Source organism: Cibotium barometz, chromosome 27 (assembly GCF_041138505.1).
Source record: "Cibotium barometz isolate CiBa-2024 chromosome 27, ASM4113850v1, whole genome shotgun sequence".
NCBI classification, from domain to species: Eukaryota; Viridiplantae; Streptophyta; class Polypodiopsida; order Cyatheales; family Cibotiaceae; genus Cibotium; species Cibotium barometz.
The window spans coordinates 25,315,635-25,338,609 of NC_141072.1; the positions used below are offsets into that span (position 1 = coordinate 25,315,635).

Below are 22,975 nucleotides of genomic sequence, written 5' to 3' on the forward strand. Positions count from 1 at the left end.
CAAAACTGAGGGGAATAGTGGGAACAAAGAGGCACACACACACACACACATCAATACACTTGAAAGTTTGATATAGCGAATAAGACCCTTACAAAGATCACTTGTTATGAACATTTTACAGAACTCTCAAAAAAGTAAAGCTTCATCACCAGTTAAAATGTGTATTTGTGAGAGGGTAGTCCACATACAACTAGATATCATAATGCTTTATAAGGCTTGATCACTCTTGAGAGCAGGTACTCTGTGTGCGCATAGAGCCAAAAGCCAAACAATGCAGTAATCTGGTTTAATCACACTTTAGTTATGACATACCTGCAGATCAGTGAGGTCCCAAGCCAGGCAGCTCTCGTCAAGCACAGATTTCCCTGGGTGCAGCCCAGTGGCCTATAGGCAGATGCCCCAATGTGCACACGGCGGCTAGGTCAAACAGGTTGGGCAGTGGTGCAAATGTGCCAGAAATAGTGCATGGATGGTCCAAGAAATTCAACCCTAAAATGAGCCAAGGGGATCTTTTGATTGTGAAAAATAGGGAAGAAAAGACAAAACAACCTGCAAATGAGTTTGCCCTCTAAAAAAATTCCAGCATCTATAAATATCCCAGTACTTCATTCTTCATTCTTGCAATTGGAGCTTCCCTAGTCCCAAAGCAGCCAGGAGGAGCAGAGGTCAAAACAATGAGCTCTATATCAATGATAAGAAGTCCAAATTTTTTTCTAACTAAGATTCATTACATCAGTTATATCATTTGCCAAGAGGGTTATCAAGTTGGACCCTGCAAAGGTCGCCGAAATACTCAATTGCGAAGTCCCGGTCACCGCTCACGACGACCCTTCATCTGTGGGTATCTGTCAAGCCAAACCCACATAGACCACTTCTCCAACCTCTCAACAGCCCTCACGGACCTCCTAATGGAAGTCAAGAACAGAAGGCAACGCATTCGAATGACACCCGCGGGACTGCAAGCTTTTCATGTCCTCAAGAAGGCTTTACAAGAGGCACCTTGTTTAGCACTGGCCTATTGGGACAATCCATTCAAGATCATTGCAGATGCGAGTAATATTGCTACGAGTGGTGTTACAACAGAATAGACATCCACTTGGCTTATACGAGTCGTAATCTAAACTTGGCTGTGAAATTACTCCGTAAATAACAAAGAGCTCCTTGCCGTGATCCAAGCCCTAAAACATTAAAAACATTTTTTGTATGGGAACAAATTTGTTGTTCGCACACATCACCAGACACTTAGATGGCTCTAGACAATGCCTAGTGCACAATGGAGTGAACCCCAACACCATTAGAGCTAGATCTTCATGCAGATGGTGGAATGATCAAGTATCTTCCATGCAAACCTAATCCATTGGTCAATACTCTCAACAAGAAAGAGACAATTTCCAATGCAAGATCCAGGGAGCCCTGAAGATAGTGGAAGATCCGCTTCTGCTTGCCAATGCTTTGTACTGGGTATAAATTTGCTACACTGGGAAACCCCAAACTGAATGTCCGGGCGTGTGTTGCATAAGTATATGAGAGGAAGCCCACTGCTTGGCTGTAAACAATCATATCAAAAGGCTCTCCAACATCATACATGCTCAATTTCAGCCCCTAGCTCCATCGGAGTAGAGATGGGCTTACAATCTTCGAACCCAAATTTGTGCAACAGCTTTTGAATGTACTTTGATTGGTGTACATAAATCCCAACACCTATCTGCACACATTGTATGCCCAAATAATAATGCAACAATCCCAAATCTGTCATCTCAAATGACGTTTGCAATTCAGCTTTGAATGCTGAAATTTTATATGTATCGTTCCCAGTTAGCAACATATCATCCACATAAAGAATGAGCATAATCAAAGTGCCATGATCCTCTTTCACATAGAGGGTGCTCTCCTTTGGACTATTGCGAAATCCATGCGTGGTCGAATAAGTATGTATCTTCTCATACCAAGCTCGGGGAGCTTGTTTGAGACCATAAAGTGCTTTTCGAAGCTTGGATACAATGTTTTCATTACCATGCCTCACAAAACCAATGGGCTGCTTTACATACACTTCTTCCTGCAAATCCCCATTGAGAAAAGCTAATGTTTTCATGAACATGCATCACAAAACCAATGGATTGATTTACATACACTTCTTCTTGCAAATCCCCATTGAGAAAAGCTAATTTTATGTCCAACTGATGACACTTTCCATCCATGATGGGCAGCCAATGCAACAACACATCTAATTGTGGCTATACAAGAAGTAGGTGCGAAAGTCTCATCATAATAAATGCCCTTTTCCTGGGCGTAACCTTTGGCCGCTATATACCCACTTTGTGCCAATGGGCTTCTTGCCTGCAGGCAAGTCTACCAGATCCCATGTGCTATTTTTATGGATAGAATCCATCTCATTTTGCATGGCTTGCATCCAATGCTCATCCTCATGAGCCTCTTCAAATGAATATGGCTCATCTACATCACAAAGTGTACTCGTGCAAGCAACATCTACATGTTCTCTTGCATTACGTGAACCAGCCCGTGTCCTGCTATCAAGTGCAGCTGAAAGCTTGCTCTCCTATAAAGTATGGAGCACACAACGAGGCACAACTCTAGCCTCTTATGTTGCTGTCCACTCTTGCTCCACTGCTTCCTCCACATCTTGAGGTGTAATGAGCTCATTCATGGGCTGATTTGGAGCACCCAAATGCTATCCATTAGGCAAAGTTGATGGCTGATCTGTTGAGCCATCAATTCCCAACGGGAGAAGTCCTTCAAACATGTTAAGTGGGCCCGAAGGTGGCTGTTCAAAAAATTCAGCCAAAGGCTGGTCTGAATTTTCAGCAAATACCACATCTCTACTGTCCAAAATCCTTTGTGTGGAAGGATTAAAGAGACGGTAGCCTTTACTACCACTGCTATAACCCACAAATATGCACTTAGTTGCTTTGTCATCAAGCTTACCTCTCAATTGCTGAGGTACATGTGCATATGCTATACATCCAAAAACTCTAAAGTGATCAACTTTAGGTTTCCTTTCGTGCAAGGCCCTATATGGCGTTATGGTTTTCAATGCTTTGATAGGGCATCTATTCAAAACATGTGTAGCATACATTATGCCTCCATCTAGAATTTGTGAGGCAAACCTTTGCCCTTAACCATGCATCTAGCCATTTCCATCAAAGACCTGTTCTTTCTCTCAACAACACCATGGAATATGGCATCATGCATTGATGCTTTATGCCTTCCTCTGCCATAAATGCTTTGAAAGCAATGGACATGTATTCCCCCCCTCGATCAGAACGGAGGGTCTGCACTTTACAACCTATTTGATTTTCAGCTTGTGCCACAAAATGCTGAAAACATGCAAATACATCAAATTTTGCCTTCAAGGGATACACCCAAGCAAATCTAGAGTAGTCATCGATAAAGGTTACAAAGTATAGGTGCTTACCAATAGATGGTATCCGCATAGGACCACACACATCATTGTGCACAAGCTGTAATTTCCGGATAGCCCTTTTTGATCCATCTTTTGGGAATGCATTTCTGTGCATCTTACCCAATATGCACCCTTCACATACATGTTTTGGGGCAATTCTACATGAGGCATATCTTGTACCATTTTATGCCTTTGCAATAGCATCAAACTGCCATAATTTACATGCTCAAACTTGGCATGCCACAATTCTGTCTCGTGCATGTAGACCTGTTCTTTCTCTCAGCAACACCATGGAATATGGCATCATGCATTGATGCTTTATGCCTTTCTCTGCCATAAATGCTTTGAAAGCAATGGACATGTATTCCCCCCCTCAATCTAAACGGAGGGTCTGCACTTTACAACCTATTTGATTTTCAGCTTGTGCCACAAAATGCTGAAAACATGCAAATACATCAAATTTTGCCTTCAAGGGATACACCCAAGCAAATCTAGAGTAGTCATCGATAAAGGTTACAAAGTATAGGTGCTTACCAATAGATGGTATCCGCATAGGACCACACACATCATTGTGCACAAGCTGTAATTTCCGGATAGCCCTTTTTGATCCATCTTTTGGGAATGCATTTCTGTGCATCTTACCCAATATGCACCCTTCACATACATGTTTTGGTGGCAATTCTACATGAGGCATATCTTGTACCATTTTATGCCTTTGCAATAGCATCAAACTGCCATAATTTACATGCTCAAACTTGGCATGCCACAATTCTGTCTCGTGCATGGCAGGTGTAAGAGAGGTAACGACATGAGCATCATGCTCTCTCCTATCAAACCTGTCAAGCTGATATAACCCATGATACAATGTGCCGGAATGACCAATGCATAACCACCTTCACGGTCTTCGACTGTGCATCTGTCGTCCTCAAAGTTCACTGCATATCCTCTTTTAGCAAAAGAGGAGGCGGACAGCAAGTTCTTCTTAATTCACAATACATTTGGAAGACATAAGCCTGCACCATCTACTGTTGTGAGGATCACCTCACCAATACCCTGAACTGGATAAGAAGAATTGTTTGCACATGTTACCCGCTTGCCTTCAAGGGCAGCCATAAGCTTCTTAAACAAATCCTTGCGTGAGGTAATGTGTTTAGAAGCACCATTGTCAAAGTACCATGTGTCGTGTCTTTCATTGACACTGAGAGACATATGCTCCAATGATGCATCATAACTGCAAGTAAGGAAAGTCCACTCATCCTGCACAAGATTTACACATGCATCATCTTTCCCTACAAGTGATGAAGAAGAATCTACACCCATGCCGCTTTCCTTTTTCTTCTCCTTTGCAAGCCTTTTTCTGCACTCATTCAAGTAATGACCTGGCTTCTTGCAGTAATGACATTTGCCCTTTTTCTTGGGCTTGCATGCATCACTTTTAGCCTTTTGTGAAGGCTGTCCCGAATCAACCTTTGGCTGAAAACTATGTTTGGCTTTTCCCTTGCCCTTGTCTTGGTGGGTAGCAAAAGCCCCATCACTGCCATGCATGCTGGAAGATTTGTTCTTCCAATTCTGCTCCTCCTGTAGTAACAAACCAACCAACTCTTCAAACAAGATCGATTCCGGGTTTCCCCGCATAGATAGAGTGAGCGATGTGTGGATGTTCAAGTAGGTTTCTGGCAGAGATGATAGTGTCCTGGAAACCAACTCCTTTTCAAAAATGACTTTATCAATATTGAGCAACTACTCCCGAAGATCCTGGATCTTCATAAGATGATCAGCCATACTATCACCATCACTCATGTCCAAGTTCTCAAGTTCTTTCTTGAGAAATGCAACCCTGACCTCATTCTTTGCCTGTTACATGGTTTCAAGTACATCCCAAGCTCGCCGTGAGGTCCTGCAAGACAAGATATGCGGTATGCTTGATCGCTTTACTGACAAAGCAATCAAAGCCATCGCTTAGGCATTGCGAATATCCCATCTCTTCTACTCTTGTGAGGGAGGAGTGGGTATTGCAGCTTGTTGAGCACCACAGCCAGGTGTGTTAGATGCTATGTCAACAGGGCGTACATCTTCACCTGACACATAACCCCATAATCCTTTGGCCACAAGAAGATTTCGGACCATGAAACTCCAGAGGGAGTAATTATTGCCATCCATTTGTCCTCTTGGGACAAAACCTCGAATATATCGGTCGTATTTCCAACCATTTGTCGAAATCTCTTGCAAGAGAGATGCAAACACGTGTAACCAAATATGCTGTTAAAAACGCCTGTAGGCAAAATCCCAAATGCACCGGAGTGCAATGCCAGGCAACAACAAGAACCTACGCAAATGTTTTGCCCCGAATACAAGGCTGAAGATAAGCAATGCTAAAAATCCCCAAATTTCTAAGCACCAATGGGCTGATTTATGTGTCAATCACACATAATTCACAAAAGCCCCAAAAATCTGTGTACCAATGAGCTTTAATTGTGCAATTAAGCACTGATTTAAAGAAAGTCCCAAATTTCTTTGTGTCTAGTAACTACAATTGTGCAAATTCTGAAAAATCCCCAAATTTTAAAAAAATCCAAAAATTTTCCATGAATCCTGCACCAAGATGTTGCCCTGCACTGCTGCCTGCACTTGATTTTTGCAATGAAGCAAGAAATGTACAAAAGCCCCTTGAACTAAACCAAAAAATCAGTTACCTGTAACCGTGATTTTGCAAAAATTCAAGTGGGTAGTTGGCAGTCAAGGAGGCAGCGATGTCCACTGTTAGGTGTCCACTCTCAGGTTGAAGCAAGACCTTGAGGCAAGACCTTGAAGTGGTCGTCGGCCATTGCAAGCTGAAGCAAGACCTTAAAGGAGTCGTCGTCAGGCGCACAGGCAGCAGACGGCCGGGCTGCCGGATGGAGTCACAGACGGACAAACAGCGTACAGACAGCGACGGCGTGCAAACCGCGACAGCCAAATGCATGCAATGACAGAAGCAGTGGACGACAAGATGCAGGACTCAACACGCTACAGACGGAGCCGGAGAGCGCAAAGTCGAGGTCGACGGCGATGTTGCAGGTAGAGCGTGAAGTACGACGGCGATGCTTCAGACAGAGTGCAAAGTCGACAACGACGGACTCCTGGCCCGCGACGGAAGTTGCTCCCAAAAAAACTCACAATTCCATCAACTGCCACATCGGCCACAAGTGTGGCGGAGCTCCGCCCACTGTGGTGGTGGAGCCCTCAGCACTAGTGCCACCAGGTTTGGCGATGGAAATGGGCGGTTCTCGGCTGTTGGGGGAGGGGGGGGCGGCGGCGGCGGCGGAGTAGAGCAAGCGAAGGACCGAGTTCCAACGAACAAAGCAGTTGAGCCAACGGCGGACGGAGCACATACGGACGGAAGAGCGTCTGCCTAGACAAAGGTTGCCGGAAGGGTGCGGCGCCTGCAACCTGGAAGCTCTGATACCATTTTTAGGGTTAGGGTTGCACACAAACAAGAACACACAGAGAATGAACAGCAACAAGACTCTCAAGAGAGAGATGGTGATTGATGCTCACACAAAGAAGACAGGATACAATGTGTGGAGCTTGGGGGTTGACTCCACAATATCAAAATACAATAATTGTGGTGTCCTTGGTTTCATGGTGTTCTCTTTTTTCTGTTTAGTCCCCATGTCTCAGGGTTGTTGAGACAGACGCAATTATCATCTATATGAAGAAGGGTTTTTATGGTTTTGATTGAAGAGTTGTTTATGCTCTGATTTATGTTGTGCTAATTGAGATTGTCAAGAGAACTCAAGTGTGGATGAAGATCTAAGAATGGCTAAGTCAAGTCAGAGTCAGTAAGCTTTAATTTGGAGTCAGCACGAACTGAAAAAGTCACTTGTGTGTCTGGATTAGTCAACTGAGGTTATTGAAGTATAGATCTTGTCTTGTTTAACACTTGTGAAGTCTGGGCTGACAACCAAAAACCTGTTAGAAGTCAGCCGGATAGGTTGGGGACTGGAAGTAGTCTAGGTGTCAGCTTCAGGCTGTGTCCGGTCAGTTGAGGATCTATAGGAGTCGATTGAGGGTATACAAGGATAGATATGATCCTTTAGGTTTGAAGGGGAAGGATTTGGGTTTTGGTCTAACTGTCAAAACTTCAATTAGTCAACCAACAGTAGTCAGATTTGTTGATTTGAAGGAAAGGTGTCTCAAAGTCAACAGACAGTCAGCTGTTGTCATCATTAGGTCTATGGCGTTTAGTCTTGGTGAGATTTGATGAATTTGAGGGAAGGGAGGTGTCGGCGGACACTGAAGTGTAGAGGTCTGACTTGGAACTGAATCAGTTGGGATAGTTGGGTCAGATTTCAGTCAGCAAGGGAGTTAGTAGGGGTGTGTTGGCAGGTTCTAAGAGATTCTGAAGCAAGTTTTTGAAGATAGCTGAGGCTGGAGGAACTTTGAGGAAGCTTGGAGGACAGTAAACAACTTATTAGTTGCAGGTGCAAACCAGCAATGAAGTTGAGTATGCTGCTTTGGAGTATGGGCTTCAACAGTGCATTAAGACGGGAATCAGAAGGTTGATCAACAAAGGAGATACCTTGTTGGTCAAAGGATATAGCTTGTTGGTCATTAGGCAGCTTCAAGCTGTTTGAAAAGCCAAAAATCCTAAATTGAAGGAATGGAATTTTCAAACAAGGAAGATGTTACACAGATTCCACGAAGTGCTGATTCAGCATGTGAAGAGGGAGCTAAATCAGGCTGCAGATGCATTAGCAAAAGGGGGGTTGGGCGAGGACCTGGAAGTGTATGCCATTGCTGTTGCCCATCCCAGCTATGTTGGAAGAGAGAACTTACAAGAAATTGAAGATTTTCTACACACAAGTCATGCACCTTCAAATCTATCCAAGAGGCAGAAATATGGTTTCATCCAAAAAACTTTGCAATACCTTCTAAATGATCTACTGTATACGAAAGGCAAGGATCTAATTTTGAGGAGAGTTCCCAGTAAGAAGGAGATATTTGCCATTTTGGCCTCCTACCATGAAGGTGTCTGTGGAGGGCATTTTGCCCTAAAGCTGACATTGAGGAAGATTTTGACAGCTAGGTATGTTTGGCCTAGTTTGAGAAGAGATGTATATCACTGGTGCAGGAGCTGTAGCCTGTGAGCTCTGTCAGAAACAAGGCAGAAGGGTTTTACAATATGAGTTGTGGAAGAGTATTATATCATATGGAGCTTTTGAAAAGTGGACATTGGATGCAATTGGTCCTTTGCCCACTCCTGCTAGGGGTAAGACCTACATTTTGACTGGAGTAGACTATCTGACTAGTTGGGCTGAAGCCAAATCTGTGAAGAATATAACTGCTAAAGAAGTGGCCAAATTTGTATTTGAAGACATGCGTGCCAGATTTGGCATGCCTTTGGAGCTGTTGACAGATCAGGGACCTGGATTCAGAGGAGAGGTCGTACAAGAGCTCATGCAGAAATTACATATTACACATAGGTACTCTACTCCTTACTATCCTCAGTGTAATGGGCTAGTAGAAAGGTTTAATGGAGAGTTGTGCACTATGCTGACTAAGTGTCTGAAGGAACATCCCAAGCAATGGGATTTGCATATATCCTCAGCACTATGGGCTTTACACAACAGCTGTCAGATCAGCTACTGAGTTTTCACCTTACCATCTTGTTTTTGGGAAAGAGGCCGTGATGCCTATTGAGGTTGAAGAGAGGTTGCTGGATCTTCAAAAGTTGCAATTAGCTAGAGAGGAAGCCTTGGACCACTAGTGACTACATTCAGTTAAGCAATCAGAGAGCTGAGCATTTCAATCAGACTATTAAGGACAAAGGTATTAAAGAAGGCGGTTTGGTTCTCAGGTACAACAATAGACTAGACAATACCTTCCAAACCAAGTTCCAGATTAAATGGGAGGGCCCCTTCAAGGTGGTACATATATATGAGAATGGTACTTATTAGCTAGCTGACTTGGATGATCAGTTGCATTCAAAAAGAGTCAATGGCTACAAGCTCAAGTCATACTGGTGCAGAATTATGACTATTCAGAAGGATTCAGAAGGAATGGATACCAGTTTGCCTATACTGATGCAGATGTTTCAGCTCATGTTGGAGATTTTTCTTGGGATCTGGATGTACTTTTCTTTGAGGATTGTTTTGGTGAGCCAGTACCATTTCGTTGAGCATGAATGCTCTAACTAGGAGTTAGGCAAACTATGATGGGTTTTTTTGTGTCCAAACCTTTGAGCCCAATAGATGTGTCCCCGCCCAAACCCAGGAATAAGAATAACCCGTCCAGTATGTGTAGAACCTTAGGATGTAGGGGTTGTTGCGTGGCCACCTTCTATTATAGAACCAGCTGTTGTCAACTCCAACAAAAGAAGAAAGAGCACTTGCATAAGCAGGACAGGAAAAGGAGATGCTCGAGAACCAGAAGATAAGCGCATGGTTGTGGGGAAGAATAGTTGAGAAGAGTGGTGAAGAGTTGCATTGTGAGAGAGCATTGTTGCAAAGAAGAGAATTGTGAGAGAGCCAAGGGGCGTTTTGGTGAAGCAGCTTTGTGATAACTTGCTGTTGAATACTGTTTTGTTTTGGGAAGAAGGCGACACGGGATTTGCTTGAGGAGGTTTGGGTCTTCCCAGAGCAAAGGGTGCTAAGGTGATAGAGGGTCTTGTAGGAGGTTGGTGCCCTAGGACCTCTGGGAATAGCAACTCTATTGGAACTTGGACCAGTCCAAAGCTTTGCTCAACAATTCTCGGTTATGTTTGATGGTGGAAGCCTGCAAGATGTAGCTGCAGTTCTTGTTGTTGTTATTTGTCTTTGTGGAGTCGAAGACACAAATTTGAAAGGGTTTTGTTGGGGATAATCGTGTGGAGGTTCCTTGTTCTCATAGTGTTCTCTTTTCTGTTTAGTCCCCATGTCTCAGGGTTGTTGAGACAGAAACAATTATCATGTATATGAAGAAGTGTCTTTATGGTTTTGATTGAAGAGTTGTTTTTGCTCTGATTTATGTTGTGCTAATTGAGATTGTCAAGAGAACTCATGTGTGGATGAATATCTGAGAATGGCTAAGTCACGTCAGAGTCAGTAAGCTTTAATTTGGAGTCAGCACAATCTGACAGAGTCAATTTGAGTCAGTTGTGTGTCTGGATTAGTCAACTGAGGTTGTTGAAGTATAGATCTTGTCTTGTATAACACTTGTGAAGTCTGAGCTGACAACCAGAAACCTATCAGAAGTCAGCCGGATAGGTTGGGGACTGGAAGTGGTCTAGGTGTCAACTTCAGGCTATGTCCGGTTAGCTAGGATCAGCTGAGAATCTATAGAAGTCAGTTGAGGGTATACAAGGATAGATATGATCCTGTAGGGTTGAAGGGGAAGGTTTTGGATTTTGGTCTGACTGTCAGAAGTAGAGGCAGTCTTGTTTGTCTTTCTGCATGTGTCAGCGGCGGTACCCCTTACGCCCACTAATTGCTACCTCTAGTGTGATGGTGGAGCCCTGAGTTTGCATACAACAAGGTGAGAGCAGAGTGGGTCTTCATGGAAGGTAGGATCAGGGCTCACAATGGGGATGCATCGACGAGTAGGTGACAGGTCTCATCCCCCCTATCTGTAGCCATGCGGAGAGTCTCCTGGAACATCGGATCGGATCGCATGCGTAGACGACATCAGGTCTCCTTGTGCACATGGTGCCTGGGGCCCTTTCTCTTTGATCAAGATGGCAAGATAACTTGTGTCGGGGGAGACTTGCCTCTATAGCTCATCCAAACACACCACCATGAGGAGGGAACAACCACTTAACACCACAACCCCAGCAAAACACCAAATCAAAGTACCAACCCACTCAGCTGATGTCCTCTGTCCTCCAGCTGGCACAATCGAACACGTGAATACTTTCCAAACTCCTCAAACTGATGCAGCTGACTTCTCTAGCTTTCTTTCCATGTCCGTCCAGATCTCCAATAGCTCTGATCTTCACTTAAAACCGCTTAGCTGACCTTAGCTAACCTAAAATACTCCCAGCTAACACAAACTGATCAATTGTTGACTGAAAACTGAATCAAACAGTTGCTGATGACCCCAGTCAGAATTATGTCCGCTTGACCCCCAGAATGTCCTCCAAGCTTTCTCAAAGTTCCACCAGCCTCAACTATCTTCAAAAACTTGCTTCAGAATCTTATAGAACCTACCAACACACCCCTGCTGACTCCCTGCTGATTGAAATCTGACCCAACTATCCAAACCGATTCAGTTCCGAGTCAGACCTCTACAGTCCAGTGTCCGCTGACACCTCTACTCCCTCAAATTCCTTAAATCACACCAAGACTCAACTCCACAGAGCTAAGGCTGACAGCAGCTGACTGCCTGTTGACTCTGAGACACTTCCCTTCAAATCTGCAAATCTGAGTGCTAACTGACTGACTGAAGGAGGCAAGGGATTCATCCCAATTCCAGTGCCGAGGGGCCCTTCTAGCTCCATCTGTGCTAGGGGCCAGGCTGCCAGCAATGGATGACTACATCACTGAGTTGTCCATCTCCTGCATAGACAGAGAGAGTAGCATGCTTGCGAGTGGATACCAGAGGACATCTTCAATCCCACTCACTGGCGGGGGTTAACACTGAGGGGGGAGAAGAAGATCAATGTGCCACTATCGGGGGTGGCAGATCGAGAGTGGTAGAAGATCACAAAGACTCAAAGGGGAGCCAAAGTCTCCAAGAACTCGATTGAATCCACCAGTAAGCACTAGAAGAGGTTGTAATCCACTCGCTCCCCCATGTTTGTTGGGGTGGGTTGGGGTTTTTTTTTTTTTTTGGGAGGGGGGAGGAGGAGGGGGGGGGTGGTTGTTGAGTGGGGGGCTAAGGACTCAAGAGGCAAGGTAACCCATGAAGAAGCTACGATCGTCAATCTCCATTGGGTCAAGGAACTAGTGAATTTGGCACAGAGCCGAGCTGTCGTCGGCCCAAGTGGGGCCGGGAGGGGGAGGGGATAGGGAGGGGGGAGAGGAAGTTCTGCCAACAAGGCCGCCGGGCTAGCTTATAGCTGCTTATGTCCTCAATGTGCAAGGCCTATTGCTAGGGAGGTTGGTGGTGGGACGTTGGGTCTACCTGGCCAAGCATCTAGTCATCTGGCTGAGGATGTGTGGTAGAGGGAAAAACCCAAAGGGAAAAAGTGCCCCTAGTTATACCCTATTCACAACACCCATGTAATATATGCAAAAAGTGCCCCTAGTTATGCCTTGTTCATGTTAAAGCCTTGGAGCTCACATGGTGTACAAAAGTAGGAGACTGTGTAAAGTGTGATAGTGACTCAAAGTGTGTGTGTGAGAGAGTAAAAGCTTAAGAATGATTGGCACGAGTACTTTGATTGATTTGAAATGAAAGTACAAGAGCCCTTTTTATAGGCTTGGTCGAGCCTTATCTTTGGCTAAATTAAAGGCCTAAGTCAAAGGAGATAATATCTACCTAAAAGGTGTTGACATCACTGCTTAGCTAAAGGCTTAAGAGAGTGTTCCCATGTATACATAGTAACTCATAAGAGTAGGGCTGTACGAGGGCTATTTAGGACGAACACATACACTCACATAAAGGGCGAACACAAGGCGGACTACGAAACCCAACAAACCCCCCTTCGGAGTCAACAAGGTGTTATGTGGGTAGCCTTCATATTCATGATTCAGACACACAATGGTACACGTGGTACAAAAGATCACAGTGTACCAACACCTAAAACTCTCATGTCAAGCCTAATAGAAGCATGACCACATATGAAATCCCTCAGCTCCCAGAACTAGCCTCCCCTTACTCTATACAGAGAGTAGTTTGACATCATAGTGGAAACACACACAGGCTAACAAAAAAATACACATTTTGGGTGGACTACCCGAGCAGAGGACCCATTATTGACCTGAACAAAAAAACATAGATGAAGGGGAAATTACAAGGCATACTCGTCCTCATCATTGAGGTCAAGTCCTTTGATTGTAGCAAATAATGCATTTTGTGTTGCAAATGTGGAAGCTTTCGGAACATCTTCAGGATCTTCATCTTCCTCTGCAACCAAGTTGGCATGGTCCTTTTCCTGTTGTTGTGCCATCTTCTTAAAACATCTGTCCTCCATGTGAACAAGCTTTCTGCAAAATGTGCATTTTATGGCCTTGCCTTTGACCTTGCTCTTCAGAAAAGTGGTTTTAGAGAGGAAAGATTTCTCTAAATCAAGCACAACCACTTCTTCTTCATGAAGTCTCCTGTCTTCGTCGATGAGGATAGCTACCATACTTTCGGTATGGCATTTCACGGGACACTCAAAGTGAAGAAAGCGTTTCTTTGTACTTCTTGGTTTCCTCTAGGTTGGAGAACAGCACAGCTTTCTTGTTGTCCTCATCGAGATGTGCATTTAATGCAACAAGTTGTTGCACCAAAAAGCCGATGTCCCTAAGATGTTCTTGAAGAGACTGATGCTCTCTCATTTTCAGATTGTAGTATTTTTGCTTGAGAAAAACTTTAGAATTATTAATTTTGTTACCAAATAGATCCTCAAGCTTATCCCATATGTCTTTTGTTATTTTGTCCAAATCAAGATGATGGATAAGATTATCTGCAAGACCAAGGCCAATGTGAGCACCTTGTCATTACGCTCGTTCCAAGACTTTACCGCAGGTGATGATGGTGTGCCTTCGGGTTTTTCTTCATTTCCTTTGACAGTCCCCCAGACCCCATCTTGCATGAGAAGAAGTCTTATCTTTGTCTGCCAAGTAGGGAAATTTGTTCCAGAGAACTTTTGCAAAAAAAGAAGCTTTGGAAGAACCCATGAGTGCTTAATGGATAGGATGGACTGTACTGCTCTTGCTCTGCAGGTGATGCTGCAGCTTATAGTAGGCGAAGCATGCACTTACATGATTTGTTTAGAAGGCTTGAAGAAGTCTGCAAGTCATCGTGAAGAACACGTACCAGAGCTGGATCTGCAGATCTGCAGTGGACGGAAGTAGGTAGCCAAGCAAGCAAACAGTAACAAGCAAAACTGTGTGCTGCAGCAGTAGGCGGCCTGATGTGGCAGCAGTGCAGAGCATAGATGACGTAGCAGTTGTGCAGCGTCGGCGTAGAGCAGTACGGCTGCAGATCTGTACAGCTGGGAGATGGTGTGTGAAAACCGTATTTTATCCAGCCCTAAAAAGGGTATTTTTCTAGATTTTTAGGTTCTATTTCATGTTTTGTGGGTCTTTGCTGCTGGCCCTTTAGCCTGGCCGACCAGCAGCCCCGCACACTATATACAGACTTGCCTCATCACTTCACCACTTGTACCACTTCATAGACATATTCGGTACCACTTCTGCTGCTGTTGCTGTTGCTGCTGCCGGGGACTGCACATCATCTGCTTCACCATCATCGGATCTTCAGGTCAGCACATCAGCGTTTTACATCAGGCAGTACATCAGCGTTTTATATCAGGCCACTCTTTGGGACAGCAGAGGACTTCAGCGTTTTTCCTCAGCTCATGGGACAGCAGCCCACTCTCTGCTACACAGTACAGCACTTCAGGGTTTTATCATCAGTACCTATCTTGGGACAGCAGCCCACTCTCTGCTTCAGTTTATCATCGTTTTTCTTCTTCAGTTTACCTTGGGACAGCAGCCCACTCTCTGCTCACCATCTCACATCATCGGGACGGCAGCCCTCTCTGCTTGTCGCATGCACACCCATCGGGTGTACAGGTGGCATGGCATCATTAAGCATCCATAAACATTAAGCAGGACATTCAAGCATTAATCCAAATATTATCCAGGCATTCACAGCATGAGCATCAGTGTTTGGGGCTTGTATAGCACAGCATTTTAGCCATTGTTTAAAGCATTTATGTAGTCGTGAGCAGTTAGGTATCTGGCCGACAGTAGCAAGGCTGGCCGACCAGCAAAATCTCAGCATATGAATAGTGGCGCATCAGATTCAGTCCAACATCTCCCTCATCTCATAATCGCTTGGTGGTCTTCGGCTATCCTTGGCTGGGAGGGTGGTGGTGGTGGCAAATCAGGTGCTTTTAGCGACCATGTGGTACATCACGTCTTGCTGGATCTTCTCAGCCAGGTACAGAGGCTGATCAGGAACTTTCTTTGGTCTGGGCGGGATGGTCAGCCGGCCCGGGCTAAGGTCGCTTGGGTAGTTATTACACTTCCGATGGCCCAGGGGGGCTTGGGCATTATAGATCCAGTTGATCAGAGTAGAGCCTTATTGGGGAAGCTTATTGTTCGGGGGCTGCTTCCAGGCGCTGAGCCTTGGAAAGAGCAGCTTTTGCAGCGGCTGCAAGCTCGGGCTCCCCCAGCAGGGGGCACTTGGGCACCAGAGATACGATGGATCTTCATAGAGATGAGGAGGACAGGCCTCAGTAGAGGATGGGAGGACAGATTTGCCTTGAGCATCCTGCGAGCTTGGGAGTTGCTGAGACCGGGACTCTCTCAGAGACCTCCTTCTTGTGATGAGGAGCGGGCCAGACAGCCACTCATCTGGAGCCCAGCGGTTCGCACAGAGCAGGGTCATATGCTGGGTGCTCGGCCTCGTCTAGCTTGGGGACCATTGGCGGCAGGCCCAGCACGTAGTTTTGGAGACTGGCAGGCCTTCTGCAGTCTCCCAGAGGAGATCCAGGTGGAGAGGCTGAGTCACTTCAGAGGGGGGCTGATTATGAGGGATGACATTCAGGAGGCACTCACAGAGGAGTGGTTCACGCCTCTCGAGCCAGTGGCCCCACGGTGGATGGGAGCCTTTACACAGTTGGAGATCCTGATTGCTGTCAGAGCTTGCACTGAGGATGGTAGATGCCTCTACTATGAGATTCAGGACGAGGGCAGACTTCAGAGAGTGGAGGTGGAGTCGCCTTTGGTTGCAGAGTGCATTTTTCAGAGGATACGGGTAGTGGCCGCCGCTTCTCGGAAGTGGCATATTGACCCAGACCCTGCAGATGTGGACTCTGATTGGCGCATATGGGCATATGCAGCGCGCCCCTTGGCTCGGCTCCAGTGGGACCCTGGCGAGTACGAGTGGCATGATCCTTATGCATCCCCCGAGGCCACAGAGATCACCTTTTTCCAGTATACTGTTCGGTTGGGGCGACATATTTTGACGGCGAGGAGGATGGTCTCTCCAGCTGCATCGGAGCATTGGCGGCTACAGGGACTCTCACAGGAGTTCCTGGAGCATTTTTGGACCAGGCTCTGGGCTAGTCGACAGGCACGCAGGATCTCGACTTTCCAGTGGGGCTGGTCGCCCACAGGAGCTCTGCAGTTGGCACCTGGCTTGTCTACAGCGGTCTTCCGGCGGCCTGCGTCCGATGCGGCCAACCTATGGAGACACAGAGACATTGCCTATGGGACTGTCCTCAGGCGCAGCAGATTTGCTTCTGCACTAGTCTTCTTCTACTCAGAGTCACCTCACATCAGAAGGTTCTTGTACATATGTTCACTCACCTATTCCATGCTGTGTTGTTTTGCTTTGATCTCTCCTACATCTAGTCCTTTCGTCCTTTTGCCCTCACAGATGGTGCAAATGTTGCAAATCATAGACAAGGTGTCAAACGGTGAGGTGCGCTACTATCGAGGGGCGAAGGCGCAAAGTTGGTGAGGTGCACGCCTGTTGAGAGACGAAGGCACGAAGTTGGCCAAGTGGGCGGCGCAAACGGGTGGAGCAGGCAGTGCAAGCCTAGACCATGGAAGTGCTGAATCCTGATCAGCGCCAGTGTGTCGCAGTCAGGAAGGTGACACAAGCAAGCAGAGAAGAATGTGTATGTGCAGCCTTGGTGGGGTAGAGGAGGCGCCCCGGGCACTAATACCATGTTGAAGCCTTGGAGTTGACATGGTGTGCAAAAGTAGGAGACTCTGCAGAGTGTGATAGCGACTCAAAGTGAGTGTGAGAGTAAAAGCGCAAGAATGATTGGCACTAGTACTTCTTTGATTGATTTGAAATGAAAGTACAAGAATCCATTCCAACATTGCCGAGGGCAAGTATGGGCAAGCATTGCTGGTATGGGACACCAAAACTGATTGGCATGGTTCTATGGGAGTGAGCCTTAGCCCCTAGCTCAGGGAAGATCTAAAGACGCAGACCGTGGTTGAGTGGTGAGCTTGCCTGCACCCTTCTATGTCAATTATACTAATCTTGTGGTTATTACTTCGCTCCATGATATAATAACCCACGCCTCACTTATATAGTGGTAATTGTTGCTATAAATAACCATCCAGCCATAAATAGCCAGTTCACATGGATTTAATAATAATGAACCTTAGCACTCATATTTACCTGCTTTCCTTAATCTCAAGGGGCCTTAGCCCTGCCAGATTAGGCCCTAGTCACAAGGATCAGTATTTGGTGCGACCATTTGATTGGGAGAGGTGCATCCCTATGGTCCAGTTTGCCTAAAAGAGACTGGTTACAGTCTGTTTATGCTGATGTACAGATATCAATCTACATCTTTGGTAACTATGGGACTTAACGGTATTAAGATTGATGCAGCTAGATTTCTTAGCTGATACACAGGAAGGATCTGTTCATCACCGAGGAAGTTATCCGAGGGAATGCTAGTGTATTTGAGAGTACCCGAGAGTTCTACCTTACGGACAAGGAAGGTTGGGAAATTATTCCCTAGGTACTGTGGACCTTACCAGATTCTGAAAAAGATTGGTGAGGTGGCCTATAAGCTAGAATTACCTCCTAATGTGCAAGTTCATCCCACTTTCCATGTGAGTAAGACTCAAGGAGAAACTCAGGGCTAAGGATAATGTTGTTACTCCTCATGAATTTGTAGAGGTTGAGGACTTGTCCTTTGTTCCACATGTGCCGCAGATCAATATTGATTTAAGGAACTTTCATCTTAGAAATAAGGTGATCCTTGAATATAAAATCATAAAATTAAGTGAAAAGATAGAGCGGAGAAGGACTCAACTTGGGAGATAGAGGCTAGTTGAAACATCAGTTCCCCAACTTCAAATAGGAGTGCATGTATGAGGAGTGGAAGTATGTTATGTACCTAATACTAATCCTCAAGATTAAGGCTTGATTTAGCAGGATTAGGAGTCCCCTAAGATTAGGGGAAGCAGGCTGATATAGGTGGCTAGGATTCACTATTAATAAATTTATGTATATTGGCTACTTATGATTGGATGGTTATTTATAGCACCAATAGTCACTATATAAGTGAGTTATGGGTTATTATCATCATGACTTTACAATTGGTTTGTGCCTAGATCAAGGTTTGTTACCATGGACATGGCAGATCATAGATATCCTTGCCGAGGGCCTACACATGCAGGCATTGGTGGTATGGGACACCAAGGCTTACTAGCATGGATATGTGGAAGTGAGCTTTAGCTCATGGCCCAAGGGAGGTCTACAGACGCGGGCCATAGTTGGGTGGTGAGCTTGTCTATACCCTTCTATGTTGTTTGTACTAATCTTGTATTTAGCATGTGATTTAGGTGATTCTACGGGAGGTTATTACACTAGACTACTCTTATCCAACTATGGATTTCGTGACAAACTTCTTGCTAATCCTTATTACTACTAATCTTGTGTTTAGCCTCTGATTTAGGTGATCCGATAGGAGGTTATTATACCAAACTACTCTTATCCAACTATGGATTTCGTGACATACTTCTTGTTAATCCTTGTTAGTGCAAGGTTCAGGTGGGGAACTTACCGAATCGTCAAGCTTGAGCCGAGCTAAAGAGCTTCACCCTCGCATGTGGAGAGCTGCTTGGTGCCACGCTAATCTCCTTGTCACACCAATGTAGATCTTCCTCCAATGGGTGATACGACCGCTCCATGCGATGGTTGGAGTGACAATCCTCCCATGAAGCCGATCGCTATGCTTACCTCAGCTCAAAAAAAAGGGAAGAGAGGAGGAGGAGGAGACAAGCCAGAGCCTACGTTCGACGACATAGACGGAAATGTGCTTACAGCTTCATTAGATCTCACAGTTGTAATAGGTAGTTTGGAAGTTACAATTGCAGATTGTGGGAACCAAAGTTCCACACGATATGTGTGTCAGAGGGCAGCGGAAAGATGTAGATGAATGACAAAAACGTTGAAGCTCCAAGAAAGAGATGGCAAAACGTTGCTGCACTAATCTCAAGAAAAGAGTGGATACAACCAGCCCGTAGGCGAGGAGTGGACTCCGTAGACAGAGGGCTGAAGGTGCTCACCAAAGTGATCAGCAAGAATGATCAAGGAATAAACGATAAATGAGGAAGAGGAATATATACTCCAATATGAGCTGGCCGACTCCATCCTAGTGTCCTACACGACCTGAAAGTAGGTGAAAAACTCCATAAAATGGGTGGGAAACCCACATCAAAGGCCCATAAAATAGGGGAAAATATGGGAGAATTGGGGGAAAATATGGGGAATTCCTGAGCATAGAAATGGCCCCCGTAAACACCAAAAAAGCCACCAACATGAGATGATATATGCTAACACACCCTCTCAAGTCCTAGGGGTGACCCAAGGCCCAAGGAGCTGCCATGAACTGACTGGTGAATAAGTCTACAGCGGTGTCCTAGGTAGGACAATATTCAAGGATAATGTCTCCCTCCAAGATCCACTCCCGCACAAAGTGGTACTGGATCTCTATGTGCTTGGTCCGTGCATGAAATACCGGATTCTTAGCAATAGTCAAGCAACTCTAGTTGTCGCATGAGATAAGGGTATGCTACTGCTATCGAAAACCGATCTCCTCAAGTAGCCACCGCAACCAAATCACCTCACAAGCAACCGAACAAGCCGCTAGATACTTTGCCTCAGTCGACGAAAGCGCCACCTAGGCTACTTTTTACTCGTCCATGAAATGGCTCCAGATCCAAGAGTAAAGCAACACCCTGTAGTAGATCATCGGGAATCTGCATCTCCAGCCCAGTCGGAGTCACTCCAGCCACGTAAACTGGCCCCCTCTCCATAGAAAATGCCAAAATCCTTGGTACCTTTCAAGTACCACAACACGCAGAGTGTTGCCTGCCAATGAGTGTCCAATGGTGCTTGCATGAAAGCACTGAGAGTTCTCACCACAAATGCACAATCACGCCGTGTGTTGAGCAACCAAATCTAGGAACCAACCAGTTTCCTGTACAGAAGTAAGAGGAGGAAAGTTTGATGCCGGGATCCATGGGGGAAGTGATGGGCTTACAATCTATCATCCTGAAAGCCTCCAACAGCTCTGAAGTTAATGCATACTCAGATCTGTGTTCGGATCTGTGACATCATTGTATATACTTATGTTTTAGCAATATACAGTAGACCAGGTCAACCTTGTCTTGTCTATTGTGTACTTGCAGATCATCGTTGTGATTAGCATTAATTGTTCCTTAATTAGATTAATCCATCTTAGCTTCCACAGGCACGCTACATCGCTTGAGGGTTGGCATCAACAATCTACAACCACCTCTGTAATTTTAATCATCCAGATCTGGGCTTGATAGCAGGATGTATCAAGATCCGTGAAGCTTGTACAATTGGGACCAGCCCATCTTCAATCCCTAGTGCTGTGCACTTGAGCACTTGAGCTGTGTATTTGAGCACTCACTACAGTCATATACCTGTGTACAAATTTGTGCATTCCGTTAATCTGCATAATGTATGTTTCTTATAAATCAAGAAAATACTAACTCTCTATGGGACTAGGCCAGCTACATTCAAATGCATCGACCTAGCAGCTAGGTCCCTTTGATTGATTCATAAAGGCATCCACATCCTTGCCACGGCACACCTGCTGCTTTTGCCAGCCCACCGCCTAGCCCTCCCAACTTTGCCCCCAAAAAAAAATACTGAGTCCAACCGAAGTAATGTGGGACACAACCAAATTACACCTTAGCTCAAGGTAGCATGGCATCAAATCTATAAATTTATATAAATAAAAATTCAAGTGGTATAGAGTTGTGAAGAGACGTTACCGCATTGATCCAAAGAAAACTTAACACTTAATGGCTTGAAACATTGCTTCACAAGTAAGGCTGTGCCCCCATACTTTGTATCTGCCAAAGACCACCAAACTTTATAGTTTCCAAAAGGTGAGCGTGAGAGAACCCGCGTCATAATCTGCACAAAATCGATAGTGAAATAAACCGCAATAATTTACTACAAGAAGGAAAACGGCAACAACAGCTCTCGGGTTTACACTAGCAAAATAGTCAACACTATTGTGCCTTACACACAGCATGCATATAGACATAGAACCTACCCAAGTGTAGAGATTGATTTGAGCCTTATAGACAACAACTGACCTGCTTGTCATCCCGTGCTGCACTAGTATCATCCTTCATCTCCCCTTGGTTTTTAGGCTCACCCTTTCGGCCAGCAGCTGGAATGCGTACCTCCTGTTCATACAGCACACTCAGTGAACCAATGTCCAAAGAAACTAGTGGCATCCAAGTGTATACATGAGTTTCACATATTATCCTTCACTTACGTAGCACAAAGGAAGGAGCTGAAACTAAACATGCACTTAATTGGGTGCGAAATTTCAATAAGAACATAGAGGACATTAAGTGTCAGAATATGCAGTGGAAATGATAACCAAACTTGGGTAGACAAGAGCAAGTAGAATGCAGAAAATAGACAGCACAAGAAACACAGAGAGATAGGTGTGTAAACTCTTCTCTATACACAAGATCCCGCAAATGACTGAATGAGGAAGTGGTGGGGGCATGGGGCCTATTTATATGCCCCATGTGAGCAGTCGGCCAGCACTGGTGGCCCTCCACGACTGCATGAGCAGTCGGCCAGCAATAAAGAAGTCCACCACGACTGCATACATCCAGCCGCTGCTGAGAGACGAAAAACCCCCTCTGGGTCTGCCAGATCTCCAATCCCAAAAAGAAGTGGAGTAAGCCTAAGTCGGTCATCTCAAACTCCTTTGACAAGGCAGCCTTCGTCACTCTAATGTGCTCCACATGACCGCCGGTGAGAATGAGATCATCCACATAGAGGATGATAAGCGTGACCATGCCGCGTTCCCGAAAGAGATACAAGTTCGGATCTGCAACCGAACTCTGAAATCTAGTCCGAATAAAGAAGGAAGCAATCTTCTGATTCCAAGCCTTGGGAGCCTGCTTAAGACCTTACAAGGCCTTACGTAACCTGTAAACCATCCCTTCAGATCCTGGAACAATAAAGCCTGGAGGCTGCTCAACATACACCTCCTCCTGCAGGTCACCATTAAGGAACGCAGATTTTACATCCATTTGATACATGGGCCACCTCTGAGAAGAAGCAAGGGCTAGAACGGTCCGAATCGTGGACATCCGCGCTGTCGGTGCAAAGGTATCCTCGTAGTCGATGCCTGGCCGCTGAGCATAACCTTTAGCCACAAGTCTGGCTTTGTGTTTGTCCACCGACCCATCAGACGCATATTTGGTCTTAAAGACCCATTTGACACCAATGACTGACCGCTTCGACGGCCTCGGTACCAACTCCCAAGAGTTGTTCTTCTCGATGGCATCAAGTTCCACATGCATGGCTTTCCTCCAAGTATCCTGTGAAAGGGCTTCCTTTACGGAAGTGGGGGCTCTTTGTCCCGCATGATATGAGACATCAAAGCATAGTTCACCT

General features: G+C 45.4%; 1 protein-coding gene across 1 annotated transcript in view; it reads right to left on the reverse strand.

Annotated features, from left to right (window-relative positions):
• The window catches only part of LOC147623214 (DNAse I-like superfamily protein), a 113,645-nt gene that overhangs the window by 56,960 nt on the left and 33,710 nt on the right, over positions 1-22,975 (reverse strand). Inside the window, exons 2-3 of the mRNA XM_086821294.1 lie at positions 21,649-21,741; positions 21,319-21,463 (exon numbers count right to left, since the gene is read on the reverse strand). Coding sequence (XP_086677420.1) covers positions 21,319-21,463; positions 21,649-21,741 — 238 coding nt within the window. The remainder of the gene's footprint in view (positions 1-21,318; positions 21,464-21,648; positions 21,742-22,975) is intronic.